Source organism: Anabrus simplex, chromosome 1 (assembly GCF_040414725.1).
Source record: "Anabrus simplex isolate iqAnaSimp1 chromosome 1, ASM4041472v1, whole genome shotgun sequence".
NCBI lineage: Eukaryota > Metazoa > Arthropoda > Insecta > Orthoptera > Tettigoniidae > Anabrus > Anabrus simplex.
The window spans coordinates 1,635,621,362-1,635,640,414 of record NC_090265.1 but is presented as its reverse complement, the minus strand read 5'-3'; the positions used below and the strand labels follow the sequence as shown (position 1 = coordinate 1,635,640,414).

The 19,053-nt window shown below is 40.7% G+C and overlaps 1 protein-coding gene across 1 annotated transcript in view; it reads right to left on the bottom strand.

The window, feature by feature from the left end:
• The window catches only part of LOC136863249 (glutamate dehydrogenase, mitochondrial-like), a 274,916-nt gene that overhangs the window by 48,124 nt on the left and 207,739 nt on the right, over positions 1-19,053 (bottom strand). The window contains exon 11 of the mRNA XM_068226415.1: positions 13,247-13,713. Within this exon, the coding sequence (XP_068082516.1) occupies positions 13,247-13,713 (467 nt within the window). The remainder of the gene's footprint in view (positions 1-13,246; positions 13,714-19,053) is intronic.

The following is a 19,053-nucleotide window of genomic DNA, read 5'->3' as shown; positions in this document are numbered from 1 at the left end:
CTGTATTATCGGCCTAGCGCCACATAGGTTTTTGACACAAACGTTGTGTTGGAGTGCAAGTTATCGCCTCCATTCTATTTTGCACTATGGGTCAGTAACTTAACTTGATGTTTGTTTTCTTCATATGAAGGCCCTGAAGGTTGGGTACAAGATACCCCTGTTCCACTGTATGTGTGCCTCGAGGGCAGTTAGGAGTGAAGTTTGTTGTGGCCTTTAAGAGGCTTGTAAAATTGAGAGCAGGACTGCTCTTTCCTAATTTGATCTCTGCGTGCCTCTAGGAGGCTTAGCATTGTAATTAGGGGCAAGTGCTCCTTGGCATGATGGGGTTTTCTGCCCCTTTGGTCATTTGGTAACTGGGTAAAGTTGAGCTATTCGCTCAAAGGTTGTGAGTGTGGGGCTCGAAGCCCAAAATTTGGTAAGAAACCCCTGATGGGAAAAATCATTTTGTACCTGACTTTCATTGTTATTTCCCCTAGTGGGATTTGTTGAATGTTGTTACCTGTTATTCGTTGATTTTGAAAAGAAAATATAACCTTTGTTAAAGTTTTAAATTAACTTTAATTTGGTAGTTGAGACCTATTCCAGCCCGCACCTTCTTTCACCTCTGCTGTTCCACAGTACCCACGGAACAATAACAATAATAATAATAATAATAATAATAATAATAATAATAGGAAGAAGAAGAATTGACTACTCGTAATTAATGCTCTGCCAAGAAGACACTCATCAACCTTTACAACTATGGATCCCAACGGGTGTATCTTGTCTTAAATATGGTGAAACGGATGCTCCAATGCCGCGTTGATTAGCTGAACGGTAGAGCGCTGGCCTTCTGATTTCAACTTGGCAGGTTCGATCCGGCACAGTCCGGTGATATTTGAAGGTGCTCAAATACGCCAGCCTCGCATAAGTAGATTTAGTAGCTGTAAAATAATTCATGTGAGACACCTGACAACATTATGGCATCTCGGTGTCTCCGAAAACTATAAAAGTAGTTAGTGGACGTGAAACCTATTATTATTATTATTATTATTATTATTATTATTATTATTATTATTATTATTATTATTATTATTATTATTATTATTATTACAAAAGCTAGACCGGTTTACGAGTATAGCATGACCTCGTCTCGCACGTGGACTGTCACTCCTCTTCCCCAGCGAAAAGGGAAGGAGCACACCAACATGTGTCGTCCTACGATAGCAAACAGGTTCAACAACTCCTATACTCTGCTACTGTAGTTGAACACGTGACTCAATGACACGAGGACAGTATGATATACTACGGCAATTCAAAACACATTATAACCTGAAATACACTGACTGACAGAGCAAATGCAACACCAAGAAGGAGTGGTTCGAAAGGAATGAAAGTTGGAGAAAAAACAGAGACGGCACGGACGAATAATTGATGTTTATTTCAAACCGATATGCAGGTTACACAATGCGCACGGCATCGACTCAGTAGGATGTAGGACCACCGCGAGCGGCGATGCACGCAGAAACACGTCGAGGTACAGAGTCAATAAGAGTGCGGATGGTGTCCTGAGGGATGGTTCTCCATTCTCTGTCAACCATTTGCCACAGTTGGTCGTCCGTACGAGGTTGGGGCACAGTTTGCAAACGGCGTCCAATGAGATCCCACACGTGTTCGATTGGTGAGAGATCCGGAGAGTACGCTGGCCACGGAAGCATCTGTACACCTCGTAGAGCCTGTTGCGAGATGCGAGCAGTGTGTGGGCGGGCATTATCCTGCTGAAACAGAGCATTGGGCAGCCCCTGAAGGTACGGGAGTGCCACCGGCCGCAGCACATGCTGCACGTAGCGGTGGGCATTTAACGTGCCTTGAATACGCACTAGAGGTGACGTGGAATCATACGCAATAGCGCCCCAAACCATGATGCCGCGTTGTCTAGCGGTAGGGCGCTCCACAGTTACTGCCGGATTTGACCTTTCTCCACGCCGACGCCACACTCGTCTGCGGTGACTATCACTGACAGAACAGAAGCGTGACTCATCGGAGAACACGACGTTCCGCCATTCCCTCATCCAAGTCGCTCTAGCCCGGCACCATGCCAGGCGTGCACGTCTATGCTGTGGAGTCAATGGTAGTCTTCTGAGCGGACGCCGGGAGTGCAGGCCTCCTTCAACCAATCGACGGGAAATTGTTCTGGTCGATATTGGAACAGCCAGGGTGTCTTGCACATGCTGAAGAATGGCGGTTGACGTGGCGTGCGGGGCTGCCACCGCTTGGCGGCGGATGCGCCGATCCTCGCGTGCTGACGTCACTCGGGCTGCGCCTGGACCCCTCGCACGTGCCACATGTCCCTGCGCCAACCATTTTTGCCACAGGCGCTGCACCGTGGACACATCCCTATGGGTATCGGCTGCGATTTGACGAAGCGACCAACCTGCCCTTCTCAGCCCGATCACCATACCCCTCGTAAAGTCGTCTGTCTGCTGGAAATGCCCCCGTTGACGGCGGCCTGGCATTCTTAGCTATACACGTGTCCTGTGGCACACGACAACACGTTCTACAATGACTGTCGGCTGAGAAATCACGGTACGATGTGGGCCATTCGCCAACGCCGTGTCCCATTTATCGTTCGCTACGTGCGCAGCACAGCGGCGCATTTCACATCATGAGCATACCTCAGTGACGTCAGTCTACCCTGCAATTGGCATAAAGTTCTGACCACTCCTTCTTGGTGTTGCATTTGCTCTGTCAGTCAGTGTATTTGGCTCGTTTATAGGGAAACTGATAGGACAAGGTAAAACGTACATAGTATGTGTTGTGAGATGTACTTTTCTATACCGACTAGCAAAATATCTGCACGTATACTCCTAACTCTCTCTCTATATAGAGGTGTATACTATAGCGGCAGTTCAGTTGGAAGTAGAGTGAGGCCACAGTGAGTCAGTGAAATGAAGAAGAAGCAGTCGCATGGATATGTAACCGTCAGTGTCCAAATGGATTATATGTTCGGAGTGTTTCGTGTATCTGTTCGGTCGAGTTCTTGTGTCAGTTCGGTGACAGCCGAATATTGAGTCGTCGCCATGCAGACTAACAGTTATCAGTGAATTACTTGTAAAGTTGATTGTGAAGTGTGAATACAATTTCAAGCCATGCTATATCTCGTTTGTGAAATTAAAAGGATACTTCACCAAATTAGGTTTGAGATACCTACAGCTGATATCAATTCAAAGGAAAACGTCGTAATAACACTTAAAAGTGTTGAAGGTACTGTTAAGTAAACCAGTGAGGGATAAATTTCTTGTACAACTCTTAAATGTCCGGTCAAGAGGATTTCAAATTTAATGCCTAGAGTTTCTTTCAGTTGTTATTTCAGAGTTTTATGTTATCACCTATATTATCGCAACAAGTCTTGAAATTTCAATTATAAATTTAAAGAATATATTTTGTTTTGTAGCAAATACAATTACTTGTTTTATTTCAATAATAATAATAATAATAATAATAATAATAATAATAATATAATTCTTCATTTTGAAATACACTAAATAAAGTACACTTAGATGACGTAACTACAGTAATCCACTTATTAATCTCATTCATTTCTTCATTGAGTCAAAAATTATCCAGCAATTCAGCGGCATCTACTCAGCAAATGCTCGCGGCAAGCCACATTAAGTTTGCGATGAGAGGGATTGTCTCTAATGTTCGCAGGTAGGGAATTCCATGACCTGGACACAGAGATTATGAAGGAGCGGTTGTAAACAGCGGTGTGGTTTATAGTGTGACCGTATCGGTCATATACATATTTATTTAATAATTAATTTAGGCGGTGAAAACTTCTGTCAAGCTCCCTTGTCCATATTACAGAAAGTTGCATTAGGTTGCATCAGTTTTCACAACACCTCCGACTTGGTGGTGTAAACACGAGTCCGTCATAGCTGGAAGAATCCCCAGAAAGAGAGCGAGCTATGAAAAATGACAAAGAAAGGAGATCTTTAGTAATAACTCCGCCCACTAAAAATGGCCGAAACACGGCAACGCCAACGTGCAAGCTTGATTTGTATTGTAATATTTCGATATATGCATAATAATTGGTAAGGGAAACCTCGGCATGTCATATGTTTTCATAATAGACCTCTGCCCAAACTTCGAGTTGTTTATAAAATTTTAACGTGTGGAAAATTACGCCACCATATGATTAAATAAGCACCAGTAGTGTACCCGCGCCAACGAAGTACGCAGACTCCGGATGGGGATCCAAAGGCATCATTTTGATTTTTAAAAATTAGATAAACCGCCGATCGATGCGTTTTCCGCTCATAACTAGATTACTTTCTGAGTCACACATTTGAGTGTATTGCAGATGTCACATAACCCGTAGAACCACTGATACGTATAAATGTGATGGGGACTGTTCACCGACTATTGTTCGTGGAGGGGTGAAATTATATAAGGGGCCGCCATGTTGAGGAAACGTTCACTCGACGTGAAAGATTGAAGGCAGACTCACGGTCCGCTGGTGTTCTGGCCTTACCTGTATTCGGGAATGATACATTTTGCCAATGTGCGGTGTCAAAAACTTTGTACAATTTATAGATAAACTTAAAGTGCTAAACATGTTTGAAAGTTTTTACTAACGTGACCGTAAGAACTGTATTACAGTTTCGAAAATTGTTTTTGTGAATGACGCAACTTATTTCAACGTCATTAGACTTGTTACAGTGGAGAACAGGACCCTAGGATTGTGAACGTGCTCAGCAGGACTAGAAGAGGATTCGAACCTGTGACCCACGTCAGCACCATGAGAGACTAAACGACGATAAGGGCCTTCCCGAGGTCCCAACCATGGATTTCTCGACATGACGATAAGTACATAAAATCTAAATATTATCCAAATAAATGCACGGTTATGTAACATGTAGATCACATAACTTAGGTTAGTAATGTAAATTGCATGTATTCTTGAATTAGGGAGAGACTTGTGAGTGGTCTTCGTATTGTTTTAAATATATTCATCTAGAATGAAACTGAAATTCTATAATATAGACTACATTTTTGTGCATATAATATGTAAATTTAATGTAATGCATGTGCGTGATTTAACGATGAAATTTCAGAAAGGTTGAGCGTGCTTTAGAATTAGGAGGGCAAAATATAGATTTGTATTATTGATGATTTCAAAACGTAATATGTATATTTTTCTTTATGGAATATTCAATCTACTTTTTGTAATGCATGGCGATAGTGTCTTCAAAATGCCAGTATTGGCATACTAATCATGGGGATAGAAAGGCACTCTTGTTTTAATGTAATTTGCATGAAGAGAATAGGTAGATGGCTGTATTAATTATTTGAGTAACTTGTGACAAACCTGGACACGAAGGAACGCCCTCCCATTTTTAGATAAAGTTTTCCTTTTATGTCAACAAGTATATTGCTTTTCTTTAATGTTAGAATAAAATTATGAATACGCTTAAATACATTTCAGATTTTTGTCTCAGTTCAAATTGTAGGAAAACATAGGCTGATTTATTCTATGCAATCGACTGGATGTGAATCTGGATATTCTAAGTCTATGGATGTGACGTTGAAGAGATGAATAGTGGCTTGATATGGAGTTAAAGAATTGTAAGTGGACAGAGAATTAATAAGCCAATGGAGCTATGGAATATGATAAGGGGATATCGGTTGAAATAATATAGTTACCACGATGATTTTCTCAAGGAGACATTTCGCCTCGCCTTGAATTTATTTAAAAGGAGTAATCTCCGATCACCTATTACTAGGTGTCGTTCTGCGCTGTAGTATGATTTATGATTTTAGAAAGGGTGCGTGAGCATTCCCTTGTTATAAGGGTCACTGCAAAGAGTATTGTTCAAGCTAGTTCACCAAGACTGAATGCTTGGGGTTTCGCATAAAAGCAGTTGCATTTAGAGGATTTCTTTTTAACTAATTCATGTTTATTTCTGTAAAGAAATTAAATAACTAGAACGTCAGTATTGTATGGTTTGTTGACCTTATTAATAATTGAGATAGGGAATTTTTAGAAACCTGTTTGTCGGAGGCATCCTGGAGACCACCGGTTCGAAGTCCAAGGCTGACCATGGATTTTTCGTCACACACAAGGTTCTTTTTGTGTTGTACAGACAGTTGCATGTGTTTATTGTTTATACTTCTTTATACCTCTGTTTTGAAATAGGTGTACTTAATTTTTGAATATGCTCTTTGAGATGTGTTTAATGTTTTGTTTGAATTTCAAAACGGGTTCCGTCTCGTTATTTTGTCATCAGGCTCATTACGATGTGGGTTTGATTCTGGATCAGAAATCTGTCTAATTTTATTTGATGTTTGTGATTTTGCCCACTAGTGTTAGCTTATTCTTTTCTTTATCAATTAGTTGTATATTTATTACTTAGGCGACCACTCCAAGTTGTCTCCAATTAGTTTTTTCTAATAATGAAGAAGGCTTGTCATGAGAACCGTCGCATTTACAAGGATACTGTTTACTTATCAAGCATTCAAAGTAATAACAATATAGGGGTATTAATTGTCATGTGAAAATGTAAAACAAAATGATCAACCGAATAAATGGACAAATATTAACGAATTATTTAAAATTCTCAATGAAAGGGGTGACATCTCCAAATTTTGTATTTAGTCCATCGGACATTGTAAACTTTGTTTTTATTATTGTAAAATTATTCAGGGTTGATTTAAAATAATTATGATTTTATTAAGGAATAATAAATAGGTTTTTAAACTTTTCTTTGCTTTTCAATCAATCAATCAATCAATCAATCAATCAATCAATCAATCAATCAATCAATAAATCAATCAATCAATCAATCAATCAATCAATCAATCAATTAATCAATACTGATCTGCATTTAGGGCAGTCGCCCAGGTGGCATATTCCCTGTCTGTTGTTTTTCTAGCCTTTTCTTAAATGATTTCAATGACACTGGAAATTTATTGAACATCTCCCTCGGTAAGTTATTCCAATCCCTAACTCCCCTTCCAATAAATGAATATTTGCCCCAACTTGTCCTCTTGAAGTCCAACTTTATATTCATATTGTGATCTTTCCTACTTTTAAAGACGCCACTCAAACTTATTTGTCTAATGTCATTCCACGCCATTTCACCGCTGACAGCTCTGAACATACCACTCAGTCGATCAGCTCGTCTCCTTTCTCCCAGTTCTTCCCAGCCCAAATTTTGCAACATTTTTGTAACGCTACTCTTTTGTCGGAAATCGCCCGGAACAAATCGAGCTGCTTTTCTTTGGATTTTTTCCAGTTCTTGAAACAAGTAATCCTGGTGAGGGCCCCATACACTGGAACCATACTCTAGTTGGGATCTTACCAGAGACTTATAAGCCCTCTCCTTTACATTCTTACTACAACCCCTAAACACCCTCATAACCATGTGCCGCAATCCCATTTATGTGATTACCCCAATGAAGATCTTTCCTTATATTACCATCCAGATACTTACAATGATCCCCAAAAGGAACATTCATCCCATCAACGCAGTAATTAAAACTCAGAGGACTTTTCCTATTTGTGAAACTCACAACCTGACTTTTAACCTCGTTTATCAACATACCATTGCCTACTGTCCATCTAACAACATTGTCGAGGTCATTTTGCAGTTGCTCACAATATTGTAACTTATTTATTACTCTATAGAGAATAACATCATCCGCAAAAAGCCTTACATTTTTGTCGTAGAAAGAAATGCATCCAAAATTTTCCTCCGTTCATTTATGCTTTTCAGTTATTTTAGTGTTGTATTTAGATCTTATGCCGCGAACGCACCATGACCCTGGAATGCCGTTGGTTTGATTCTATGGAACGGAGGAGTGCAGTTGATCCTTGCACGGTCGAAAGAGCTTTTGTTCACCAATCACTTTGAAGTTTATTCCTCGTCGCTTTCTAGATGAGGTGGCATTTGACTGTAGACTTAACAAGTCCTATACCATCGAATGCCTTGGCTTATGGTGCTATATGGCGGTAGCCCGACATTTTGGGGACAATGGCGTAGGTGGTATTGTTGCAATAGGTATGGCCAGAAAGGAGCCAGATCTTGTAATGTTGTATGATAGGACGTGAGGTAAGAAAAAGATGAAGACAGATAGTTGGGAATAATAGTGGAAAGTATTTTGTGCAGAAGTGATACCATGTGAACTTGATGGCGCTGGTGTACTCGAAGCCACGACAGCTCCTTTTAATGAGGTGATATACCAAACCAAACCCCATGACACTACAGCCCTTGAAGGGCCTTGACATGCCAAGCGACCGCTGCTCAGCTCGAAGGCCTGCAGATTACGAGGTGTCGTGTGGTCAGCACGACGAATGCTCTCGGCCGTTATTCTTGGCTTCCTAGACCGGGGCCGCTATCTCACCGTCAGATAGCTCCTCAATTCTAATCACGTAGGCTGAGTGGACCTCGAAGCAGCCCTCAGGTCCAGGTAAAAATCCCTGACCTGGCCGGGAATCGAAGCCGGGGCTTCCGGGTGAAAGGCAGGCACGCTACTCCTACAAATAAGGTGATATATGAGCATCATATCACAGATTAAAGATATATCTACGCAGTTGTTCAGACTCCGGTCCGGTTTCTTGTTACTGTCGTCGCTTATTTCAGTCGACACAGTATCACAGTTTCATAAGTAGTCAAATATAGGTAGTATCAGAGAGTGAATTAGTTGTACTTTAAGTCGAACAAAGAATACATTATGGAACCGTTTCAATGTATATAAACATTTATGTACTTTGTTACATGTGCTTATCAACTGTTGAGTCCAATTCAGGGTGTCAGTCATAGTAATTCCTAAATTAGTCAGTATTAAGAATTATTGGAGAGATGTTCTGTTGTTTTTTCCTAGTGGCTTTACGTCGCACCGACACAGATATATCTTATGGCAACGATGGGATAGGAAAGGCCTAGGAGTTGGAAGTCGAACCCATTATCTCCCGGATGGAATCTCACAGCCGCGTGCCCCTGACCGCACGACCAATTCGCCCGGTTTCCTGTTGTTTGAGGAAACATACGTTTTTAATGGTACCGATAATAATAACTTGAGTTTTATTTGGGTTCATTAATAAACTGTTTTTATTTGCATAGTCACTAAGATGTTGAAGGTCGGAATTTATTTTGGTAATTGCAGTATCGATATCATTTGATTTTGAAATTTAGTAAATCTGTACATCATTCCAGTACACTTGCAATTTGCAGATTTAAGAGCTTTTGATATCATTAATTTGGATGATGAATAACAGTGGAGGGAGGACCAACCCCTGAGGGACACCGAGGGCCTTACTTTGCCATTCTGAACTCACATTTCCAACTGTCACACGTTGCTGGCGATTTTCAAGGTAAGAGGAAAGAAACCGAAGTGACATACTATTAAAATTTAGCTCTCGAAGTTTCTGCAACAGTAATTGCGGGTTGACAGTGTCGAAGGCACTACTGAGATCTAATGATGTCAGTACAGTTACGTCCCGTTGGTCCATTGCACGTCTAATAATATCTGTCACTCGTAGTAAAATTGTGGCAGTGCTATGTCCTTTCCTGAAGCCGGATTGAAAGGGGTTGTGGAGGGAATGCTTGGTAAGGTATGAAGTAATTTTTGTATGAACTAGACGTTCAAGCACCTTGGATAATGGTGGCAGGATGGATACTGGACAATTCTCTGATGGATATTATAACTTGGAGCTCTTTGGGATGGATCTAATTAGTGCATCTTTCCAAACATCTGGGAACACTCCATTTTCAACATGAACGAACTTCTCGAAGGCTGCTAAAACTAGTAGGTCACACTTCTGCAGATTAATATCGTTATTCTCCACAATTTCAGCGTTAGGAAAACCTTCTAGTTTAAATTTATCGAGGGCCATGGGATCGTGGTCATATTTACTGACCACTCCATATCAAGACTCTTGAAAACCAATCAGTTTGGCTCCAACCTCAACTACACACTTGCTTCCAAATATGTGAGTTGGTATTGGCAGAACAGCTCCAAAGATGTCCTTAATTAGCGATGTAGGAATGTCATCATTACCTGGTGGAATTAGATGTAATGGATTATATCACACCATTAACTTCTTTCGAGCTGACATTTCTAAAAGAGAATTGCTCATACACAGACTGTTGTTGCAACAAGGGTAATCTGAGAGTCAACTCAAGACCTTAGCGGTCCCTTTGATGTTAGTCAGACTTCTGGTCGGTGAAAAGGCTTCCGCAGCGCCAAATAGTTCCCTAGGTTTGTTACTTGTTCCTGAAGTCAGGAGCTTCCTTCAGTTTGGTTAGATATTCTGGTGAACTGACTTGATGAATTAAAATTTTTGCCCTGTATAAATATGGAAAATATATCACAGGTTGTATGTTATTCGGGTTCGTTACCAACTCTTATATTTCATACGTAGATGGCTGTGAATAGTTATTGTTCTCAGTGGTGTATGTAGCAAAATAATAATAATTTAATATGATATTGATATCTTATTGCACTGTGTACTTAGTAAGTTTGTTCGAGTTCATTCCACTGTTGATAAGTTCGCATAATAGGTGGGAAGTTGAAGATGGATCCAAGAAAACTGTTGGCAATACTGGCTGCAACAGCGTGTTCACCGTTCAGTATTCATAATGGCTGCCAGCTGTGAGCAAGACGTGTGTGATGCTGTGACGCTTGAGTCCCCTGTGAAATACTTTAAAGCTAACAAAAGTAGAGGAAAATAAAGTAGAAAATCTAAACCAAATTGTTTTAAACGTTTACAGTAGCCTACGAGATTAGAATCCACTGTGGACTGTGGAAGACGTGAAAAAGACCGCGCAGCTGACTGGCGTTTCTGTACACAGTGTTTACGCCGCTCGCTTGGAATGGAAAATCCAAGTCTCCAGGGAAAGAACGATGTGTCAGCTCAGCACTCGCCGTAAATAAAACAGGAAGGGCCTTAACACGGTATGGGAATAGGATCCTTGGCGTATTCGATGATAATAATAATAATAATAATAATAATAATAATAATAATAATAATAATAATAATGTGTACTTTATATTCGCAACCGCCCTCTACCTACAGAAATGTTGTCATGAGAGGATCATGAGTTCGTTTTTACCTTCCGAATGACGAGACTACAATATTTACAACATTCCTGGAAGCATTGTATTTTGCAATCCCACTCACCGGTGGGTTTTTCAGCTTTTTTAACTATGAGAAACTGCCACTGACAGTCGTTGCACGAGAGCGGAATCGTATACGTATGTTGTAAGTCTCCATGTGCCTCACACAAATCGCATTATGAAACAAAAATAATTCTTGCTTCTCTTGCCTCGGAATTCGTCAGTAATCTGTAGGTTTTACATGGTCAATAAAGGAATAAATAAGTATGGTACGTAATCAAAGTACAGCTATGTGAAAGGCAGTGATTTCGTTTGATGCTTCACTATTTCGGAATGAAGTACTGTACTTGTCGGATGGACGCACGGCGTTAATGATAAGCTGGTTGTGGCGGAGATGGAGAACCGAGACGAGACGAGAAGGGGGAACAGGGGACGTGCTCACATGCGGAAGGATACTTTTCCTAAGCTCTTAACTTGAATTTCAGTATAGTGAATTTTTAGGGAAGTTGTTAGAGGCTATTCTTGGCCGTGCGAAATGGGGAATGAGGAAATTAATAACAATTATATAAGTAGTTAAAGGGAGTCGTGACTGAAAATTTCACCAAAAAATGGAATTTTCACTTTTAACCTTCAAAAATACCCCAATTCGTCTTCTTTTAAATCCTTGTCGCTATTTTTAAAGCTCTACTAAATGCCGGATTTCAAGGGTAGTGGTACGGTCCATGCCTCTTTCTCTCCCGCTGTCAGACGAACTTAGTTTTAAAGTTCTTTCGGACTGCCATTTCAATTACGTCGCTGGAATATACAGTATTTACGTTGCAGTAGGTCTATGCTGTGCGCAAGAGGAAAAAGACATCTGAGGCAGTAATTTAAAGTCCAGGGAAATTTTAAAGCATGTTTCTTAACATTTACAATTTTTTTTTCTACCTTAAAACTTTTTCAGACGTATGCGATAGAGTTTTTATCGTATTCACCAGAAATTTTCAGATAACGTTTGAGTCTGTACAGGAATTAAGTTCTACAGTTTAGTATCAGATGAATATTACCATCGTATTTTTTGTTCCTAAAATAGCACGGAAATAGATTTTTGTCTATTGAATGAATAATGAAGTCCGCCTCTGTGGTGTAGTGGTCAGTGTGATTAGCTGCCACCCCCGGAGGCCCGGGTTCGATTCCCAGCTCTGCCTCGAAATTTGAAAAGTGGTATGAGGACTGGAACGGGGTCCACTCAGCCTCGGGAGGTCAGCTGAGTACAGATGGGTTCAATTTCCACCTTAGCCATCCAGGAAGTGGTTTTCCGTGATTTCCCCATTCTCCTCCAGGCAAATGCCGGCATGGTACCCAACTTAAAGCCACGGCCGCTTCCTTCTCTCTTCCTTGTTTGGCCCTACCAATCTTCCCATTCCCCACTAATACCCCAGTTCAGCATAGCAGGTGAGGCCGCCTGGGTGAGGTAGTGGCCATCCTCCTCAGTTGTATCCCCCGACCCAATATCTCGCGCTCCAGGACACTTCCCTTAAGCGATAGAGGTAGGACGCCTCGCTGAGTCCGAGAGAAAAACCAACCCTGGAGGGTAAACAGACTTAGAAGGAACGAATGAATAGTAAAATATCTGAAAAAAATGTTATCTCCAATACATTATACCTGACTGCGAAACGCGGAGTGTTCTTAAATATACATGAGTATTTTTGACAATTCTCCATAATTATAGCCCCCTTCCCCGCCCAAGAGAAAATTGAAACTGTGCCACACTTTCCTTTTAACACATCAAAATAAGAATTATGTGTTAATAACTTTGCAACCAATTAACTAATCAACTCCTTTTTTTTTTTTTTTTTTTTTTTTTTGCTAGTTGCTTTACGTCGCACCGACACAGATATGTCTTACGGCGACGATGGGATAGGAAGGAAGCGGCCGTGGCCTTAATTAAGTTACAGCCCCAGCATTTGCCTGGTGTGAAAATGGGAAACCAAGGATAAGCATTTTCAGGGCTGCCGACAGTGAGGTTCAAACCTACTATCTTCCGAATACTGGATACTGGCCGCACTTAAGCGACTGCAGCTATCGAGCTCGGTCCCTTAAAATAATGAGCATAAACGGATGAGACATTGTACGTATATGTCAGATAATACAGAAGTAGCCTTACCTTCGCTTGAATCTTGGGAGCATTTTCAATATGGACGAGCTTCTCCAGGGCGGCTAACACTAGTATGTCACACTTCTGTAGAATAACATCGTTATTCTCCACAACTTCAGCGTTAGGAAAACCTCTAAGATTTCCTTTTTCTAGTTTGAATTTGTGGAGGGCCATGGGATCGAAGCCATCTTTACTGACCACTCCATATCCAAACTCTTGAACACCAATCAGTTTGGCTCCAGCCTCAACTATATACTTGCTTGCAAATAGTCCCACATTACCGAAGCCTTGGACTATAACAGTTTTATCTTTCCAGCCTGGCGTCAGGCCAATAACCTTCATCCAACTTTCTTCCGTGATGAAGTTGTCTACAGCAAAGAACACTCCACGGCCTGTTGCCTCATTACGACCACCAATACCACCCATATATAAAGGTTTTCCAGTCACACAGGCGTAGCTGTTAATGTCTTCATGACCTGGCAACATAACAACAAGGATAACGTTACTTCAGTGACTTCCAATCTATGTGACGTCCATCATTTAGTTCTGTATTGTCCCCCTAGGAAAAATTCAAAGGTCCCAAAAAGATGTGTACAGGCTACTTTTAATAATTTAGAAACTATAAAACCTAGCAGAAGTACAAAATGTTTTTACGCCCTCAAGCGACCGGAACGTCTGCCCTGTCGTAGCCCGCTTAGGTATTTCCTGGACGAGACGAGTGAGTCAGGTCGGGGACCATCCTTTTCTTTCCGCGTATGCTACAGCCCTGCGCGGATATAAAAAATATTATCCGCATCCGCTTCGTATCCGCACTTCCCTCATCCGCATCAGCGGATATTGTAAATATTTAGCTATATTACACCCGAGGTATTGAAATGGATAGATCTGTTAACATAATACAATAGGCATGACACCGGACCGTCTACACTCTACAGTAACAGGTATATGAGGGAATTTCTTTTGCGACAACCGCCTACAAACTGAGCGGTTCCCTTTCGGAACCCTTATTCCTTCCTTCCACTGGCAGGAGGCAGTTAAACTTAGGACAGATTTACAGCTTTTTATATATCACCGTTCTCCCATACTAATGTCAAGGGTCGTCCAAGCAAAAGTAAGAGTATACCTTAGTGAAAGTCAATAAACTTCATTACTTAGAAATTATCAGCAAAATTATCCACACTGCCATACAGTTTGCATCCGCTAAGACACTAACTTCACGAATATTCGCGGATACATCCTCTGATATCCACATCCGTGCAGGACTCTACCGTACGCCTCCTGGAATGCGAAACGAGAATACTTCTTCTTTAGCCGCATCCCGAAGATTCCTCTACAGTCCAATCTTTACGTACTGCAATGCCTATCAACAGTCTCATTGTTTTCCTATTTATAACAGGACTAAATGTTTCATCATAACTAAAGCTCATCTGTCTCATAAAACCTTGGGCAACCAATCTGGCCTCATATTTCTGAATGTTACCCTCACTGTCATATTTCAGCGTGCAAGGTGGTCGGAGCATATTGCATAGCGCACCCACCATTGAACTTCCGTCAGTGCGCAGTTGCAGCTCATTACGCAATATCCTGTGGACGGTGCGTTTCTCGATGCCACTTGCCCTCTCTGACTCCAGTAGCGTCCATCGTCCGTCTTCATCCAGGAGCTGCTCGATGACGGCACGTGCCACGTCGGTCCACACACTGACAGGTCGTCCCGAACGTTGCCCATCACTGGTTGACACACGTCCTTGCTGAAACTTTCCTTCCCAAAGGCTTCCACTAATTCACTGTGACAATCCATTGCATTTCTCCCTCGGAGAACGGCTATTTTGAGGTAAGCGCGCTGCTCAACACGGGTTACTTCCATCTCGCACGACACTCACCGACTGACTGATTTCACAGCCCTCACTGCGCTACTACCATCTATCACAGAGCCATCTGTGGTTCTGCATACACACTATGCCTGCAGAACTTCCACGCGCCACATATACGTTTGTGATTCGTTCACATATCTACAAGAAAAAAAAATAGTTGCCATGACTTTTGCCCCAATCCTCGTACATCATTCCTCCTGTTTGCAATAAACAATGTTTCACCTCCATTCTTATCTACAACTGCTGCTTTCTCACCTGCAAATACTACCTGTACTTTGAAACCTTTGCTGGTTAACTTAGCAACGGATATTAAATTCGCACCCAAGTTTGGCACATACAACTCATCTCTAAATACAATTGTCCATCTTGTTGACATTTTTACTTTATTTATTTATTTATTTATTTATTTATTTATTTATTTATTTATTTATTCATTCATTCATTTATTTATTTATTTATGTCTTTCTGTACATGGCGGGGCTCAGGCTATGAAGCCTGCTATTATGCCAAACCATATAATTGTGCACCTGCATAAACATAATGTACTGAACATTATAACAACTTAAAATTAAAAATAAATTTAATGTAATTTAAAATTAATGTGAAATATAATTTAACTGAAATGTAAAGTATCATAAAAATAATTTTAACATTTTAAAATGAATTTGTGATATTTCCTACTGTTAAAACTATATCTTGAAAATTGTCAACTGTAATGTTACGAACCTTACATTTACATTTTATTCATTTGACTTAATCTAATATTTGAAGGTGCTTCTTAGAGTAAATTATTCTGAATGTAGGTAAATTTTCTAGCACATTCCACTGAATAGCTTTAGGTTGCTTATGTCTCTAATTTCAGCCGGGAGAGAATTCCAGGAACGTATGGTCCCCGGTAAAAATGAGTTGTTAAACATACTACTGTGGTGAGTGGAAATGGACAGCAGGGCTCGTAATGATGACCTTGAGGGTGTTATACCTGAGGAAGAGAGGTAGCTGAAATGTATACCTCTAATATCCATCTTACTGTTATCTCCTATTTCTACATTCCCAGTCACATATGTTGACATGTCTATCAACATCTCCTCTTTTGGACACATATGATGGGACGCACATGAATTGAACAGCCAATCTCTAATTTTCTCAGTTCCTACAGAAACTTTCATGCACATTGCTTTATCTACTACATGCATAAATTCCGAGTTTACCACTTTTCCACTCGCATTCACTGATTTACTCTCCTGTGATGATTCGTCACTCTTTATCTTTGACATACTTTAGAATTGTGTCCCAACTTTCCGCAGTTGGAGCACTTTTGGGTACTGTGGCAATGTTTAGACACATGTCCCTGTTTACCACAATTGTGGCAACTACACTGTCAACCTCGTCCCGCGTCTTCTTTCTTGATATATCGTTTCTGTTGCTCAGTCATGGCTTGAGCTTCATCCTCCTCATGTTTTCCAGTGTCATAAGCCTTTCCTCCGATTTTCTGAAGTTCATTTCTGCTTTCCTCAGTGAGTAATCTCGCCTTCACCTTAGAGATTATCAGTTTCATCAAATCATCTTCCAAGGAAGGTATACAACCTGCATATTCCTCCGTAAGATTTCCAATGATTATTCTTGCAACTCGTTGATCTGTGAACTCGTATCCAGCTTTATTCGTTCTCCTCCACAGTTCATTTATTTTTGTGAAGTATTCTTCTACATTCATGTCCTTGGGCTTCATAAAATAAGTTAACTGTTTCAAGGCCATAGCACCATTCACTAGCCCTCCGTCATTGCAAAACTCGTCCAGTTTCTCTCATGCCTTTTTCGCTGATTCAATATCTGTAATGTCATTTTCAAACATTTTCCCCGCATATTTGAAGATAACTGCTAACGCGATCACATTGTTTCGCGCTCGTCGTCTCGTTTTTGTTTGAGGCAATTGACAACCTGCATATCTTCACACCCTATAACTGATTCCCACACATATTACAACAATAGTTCTTGTTTCACCTTCAACGCCCACTAAAATTGTTCTCCACTGTAAGCTTAACCACATTCCTATTCAGAGTTTCTTCCCCGCTCCACAAGATCGCCACTTTTTCTGTTAATAATGTCACAACTCGCTTCGTCCGTTAATTCTCGTTACTCCATTTCTTATAGAAAGGGGAGTTAGGGATTGGAATAACTTACCAAGGGAAATGTTCAATAATTTTCCAATTTCTTTGCGATCATTTAAGAAAAGGCTAGGAAAACAACAGATAGGGAATCTGCCACCTGGGTGACTGCCCTAAATGCAGATCAGTAGTAATTGATTGATTGATTGATTGATTGATTGATTGATTGATTGATTGATTGATTGATTGATTGATTGATTGATTGATTGATTGATTGATTGATTGATTGATTGATTGATTGATTGATTGATTGATTGACCGGAATGTACTGCGGCTCTCTGGCGCTCTGGGCCCATAACCTGTTGATATCTCTTCATTTCTAGCTCATAAAACCAGTTCAGGCAAACAAATTTTACGACAAAAACAGCAGCTTCATCACGCATGTCTTTTATTGCGAACTGTTGCGCACAACTACAAATCACATTCAGCTAGCAGTTCAAAGAATAAGAAAACAATGTAGAACAATCGACTACCGAGCTCGATAGCTGCAGCCGCTTAAGTGCGGTCAGTATCCAGTATTCGGGAGATGGTAGGTTCGAACCCCACTGGCGGCAGCCCTGAAGATGGTTTTCCGTGGTTTCCCATTTTCACACCAGGCAAATGCTGGGGCTGTACCTTAATTAAGGCCACGGCCGCTTCCTTCCAACTCCTAGGCCTTTCCTCTCCCATCGTCGCCACAAGACCTATCTGTGTCGGTGCGACGTAAAGCAACTTGCAAAGAAAGAACAATCGACTCCGATTCTTCAAGGAATAATACACCGGATTTACCAACATGTAATCTTAATGTAGATTTCATACAACTAACACAAGATATATATGTATGATATTATTTATTTTTATGAGAAAATTACAGCATTCCAACAAAGTCCAAAGTTATCCAAATAACTTTCAATGTCAGATTGTGCAGCGTTGAGCGGCGCGCTCAACCACTATTTTTTTTTTTTGTCATATTAGAGCTCGAAGCGTGTGCTAATTAGTATAGCTCAAGACCACGAGATATCGTTCGTATCGTCTATGCGAGGATTATGGATATTCGTAACAACATTTGTGAGTGCAGTAGGTGATTAAAAGTCGTGAAATATTTGAAAATTTCGTGAAAATTCCCGAAATGTTTCAGTATCTTAACATAATGAAGGCCCAAGTCTAGCACAGACGAAAAGAAGTTGAAGACATGAGTACAGGAGAAACGAACAAGCCCAAAATGTTCGACGCTGAGGCAATGTTAGAAAGCCGAGACGGTCGAATGCCACAGCCGAGTACGTCTGTTCCCTGGAGATAGTTACGCTCAATACTACGCAAGAAAATATCATCGAGAAAATGGTGATTGTTCTGACTCCAAAACATTCGTAACACTAGGAACCAGATAAAAGAGACCTCTCTGAGCTTGAACTCTGGTCACTCACGTATTTCTAGCACCCCCGAAACCCTCCCGTGACATATTTTACGCCCAAGAGACCTGCCACCGCAGCTTCAACACAACCCCCGCTCATGTTCACGACTCCGTTGCTAAATAAGGTTATTTCTACGGCAACCTAAGCCAGAACTTGCATGATAATTAGACCTTGCTAGGTCATACCATTGCTCTATGGACGTACAAGGAGCGAACAAACCTCTTCTTAGATAATAATAATAATAATAATAATAATAATAATAATAATAATAATAATAATAATAATAATAATAATAATAATAATTGTACCGGGCGGTACACCTCCACGCCGCTAATTCAAACTTTGCGCCTGTTGAAACTCCTCTACTGGAGGAAGCCTGAACTTTAACAACC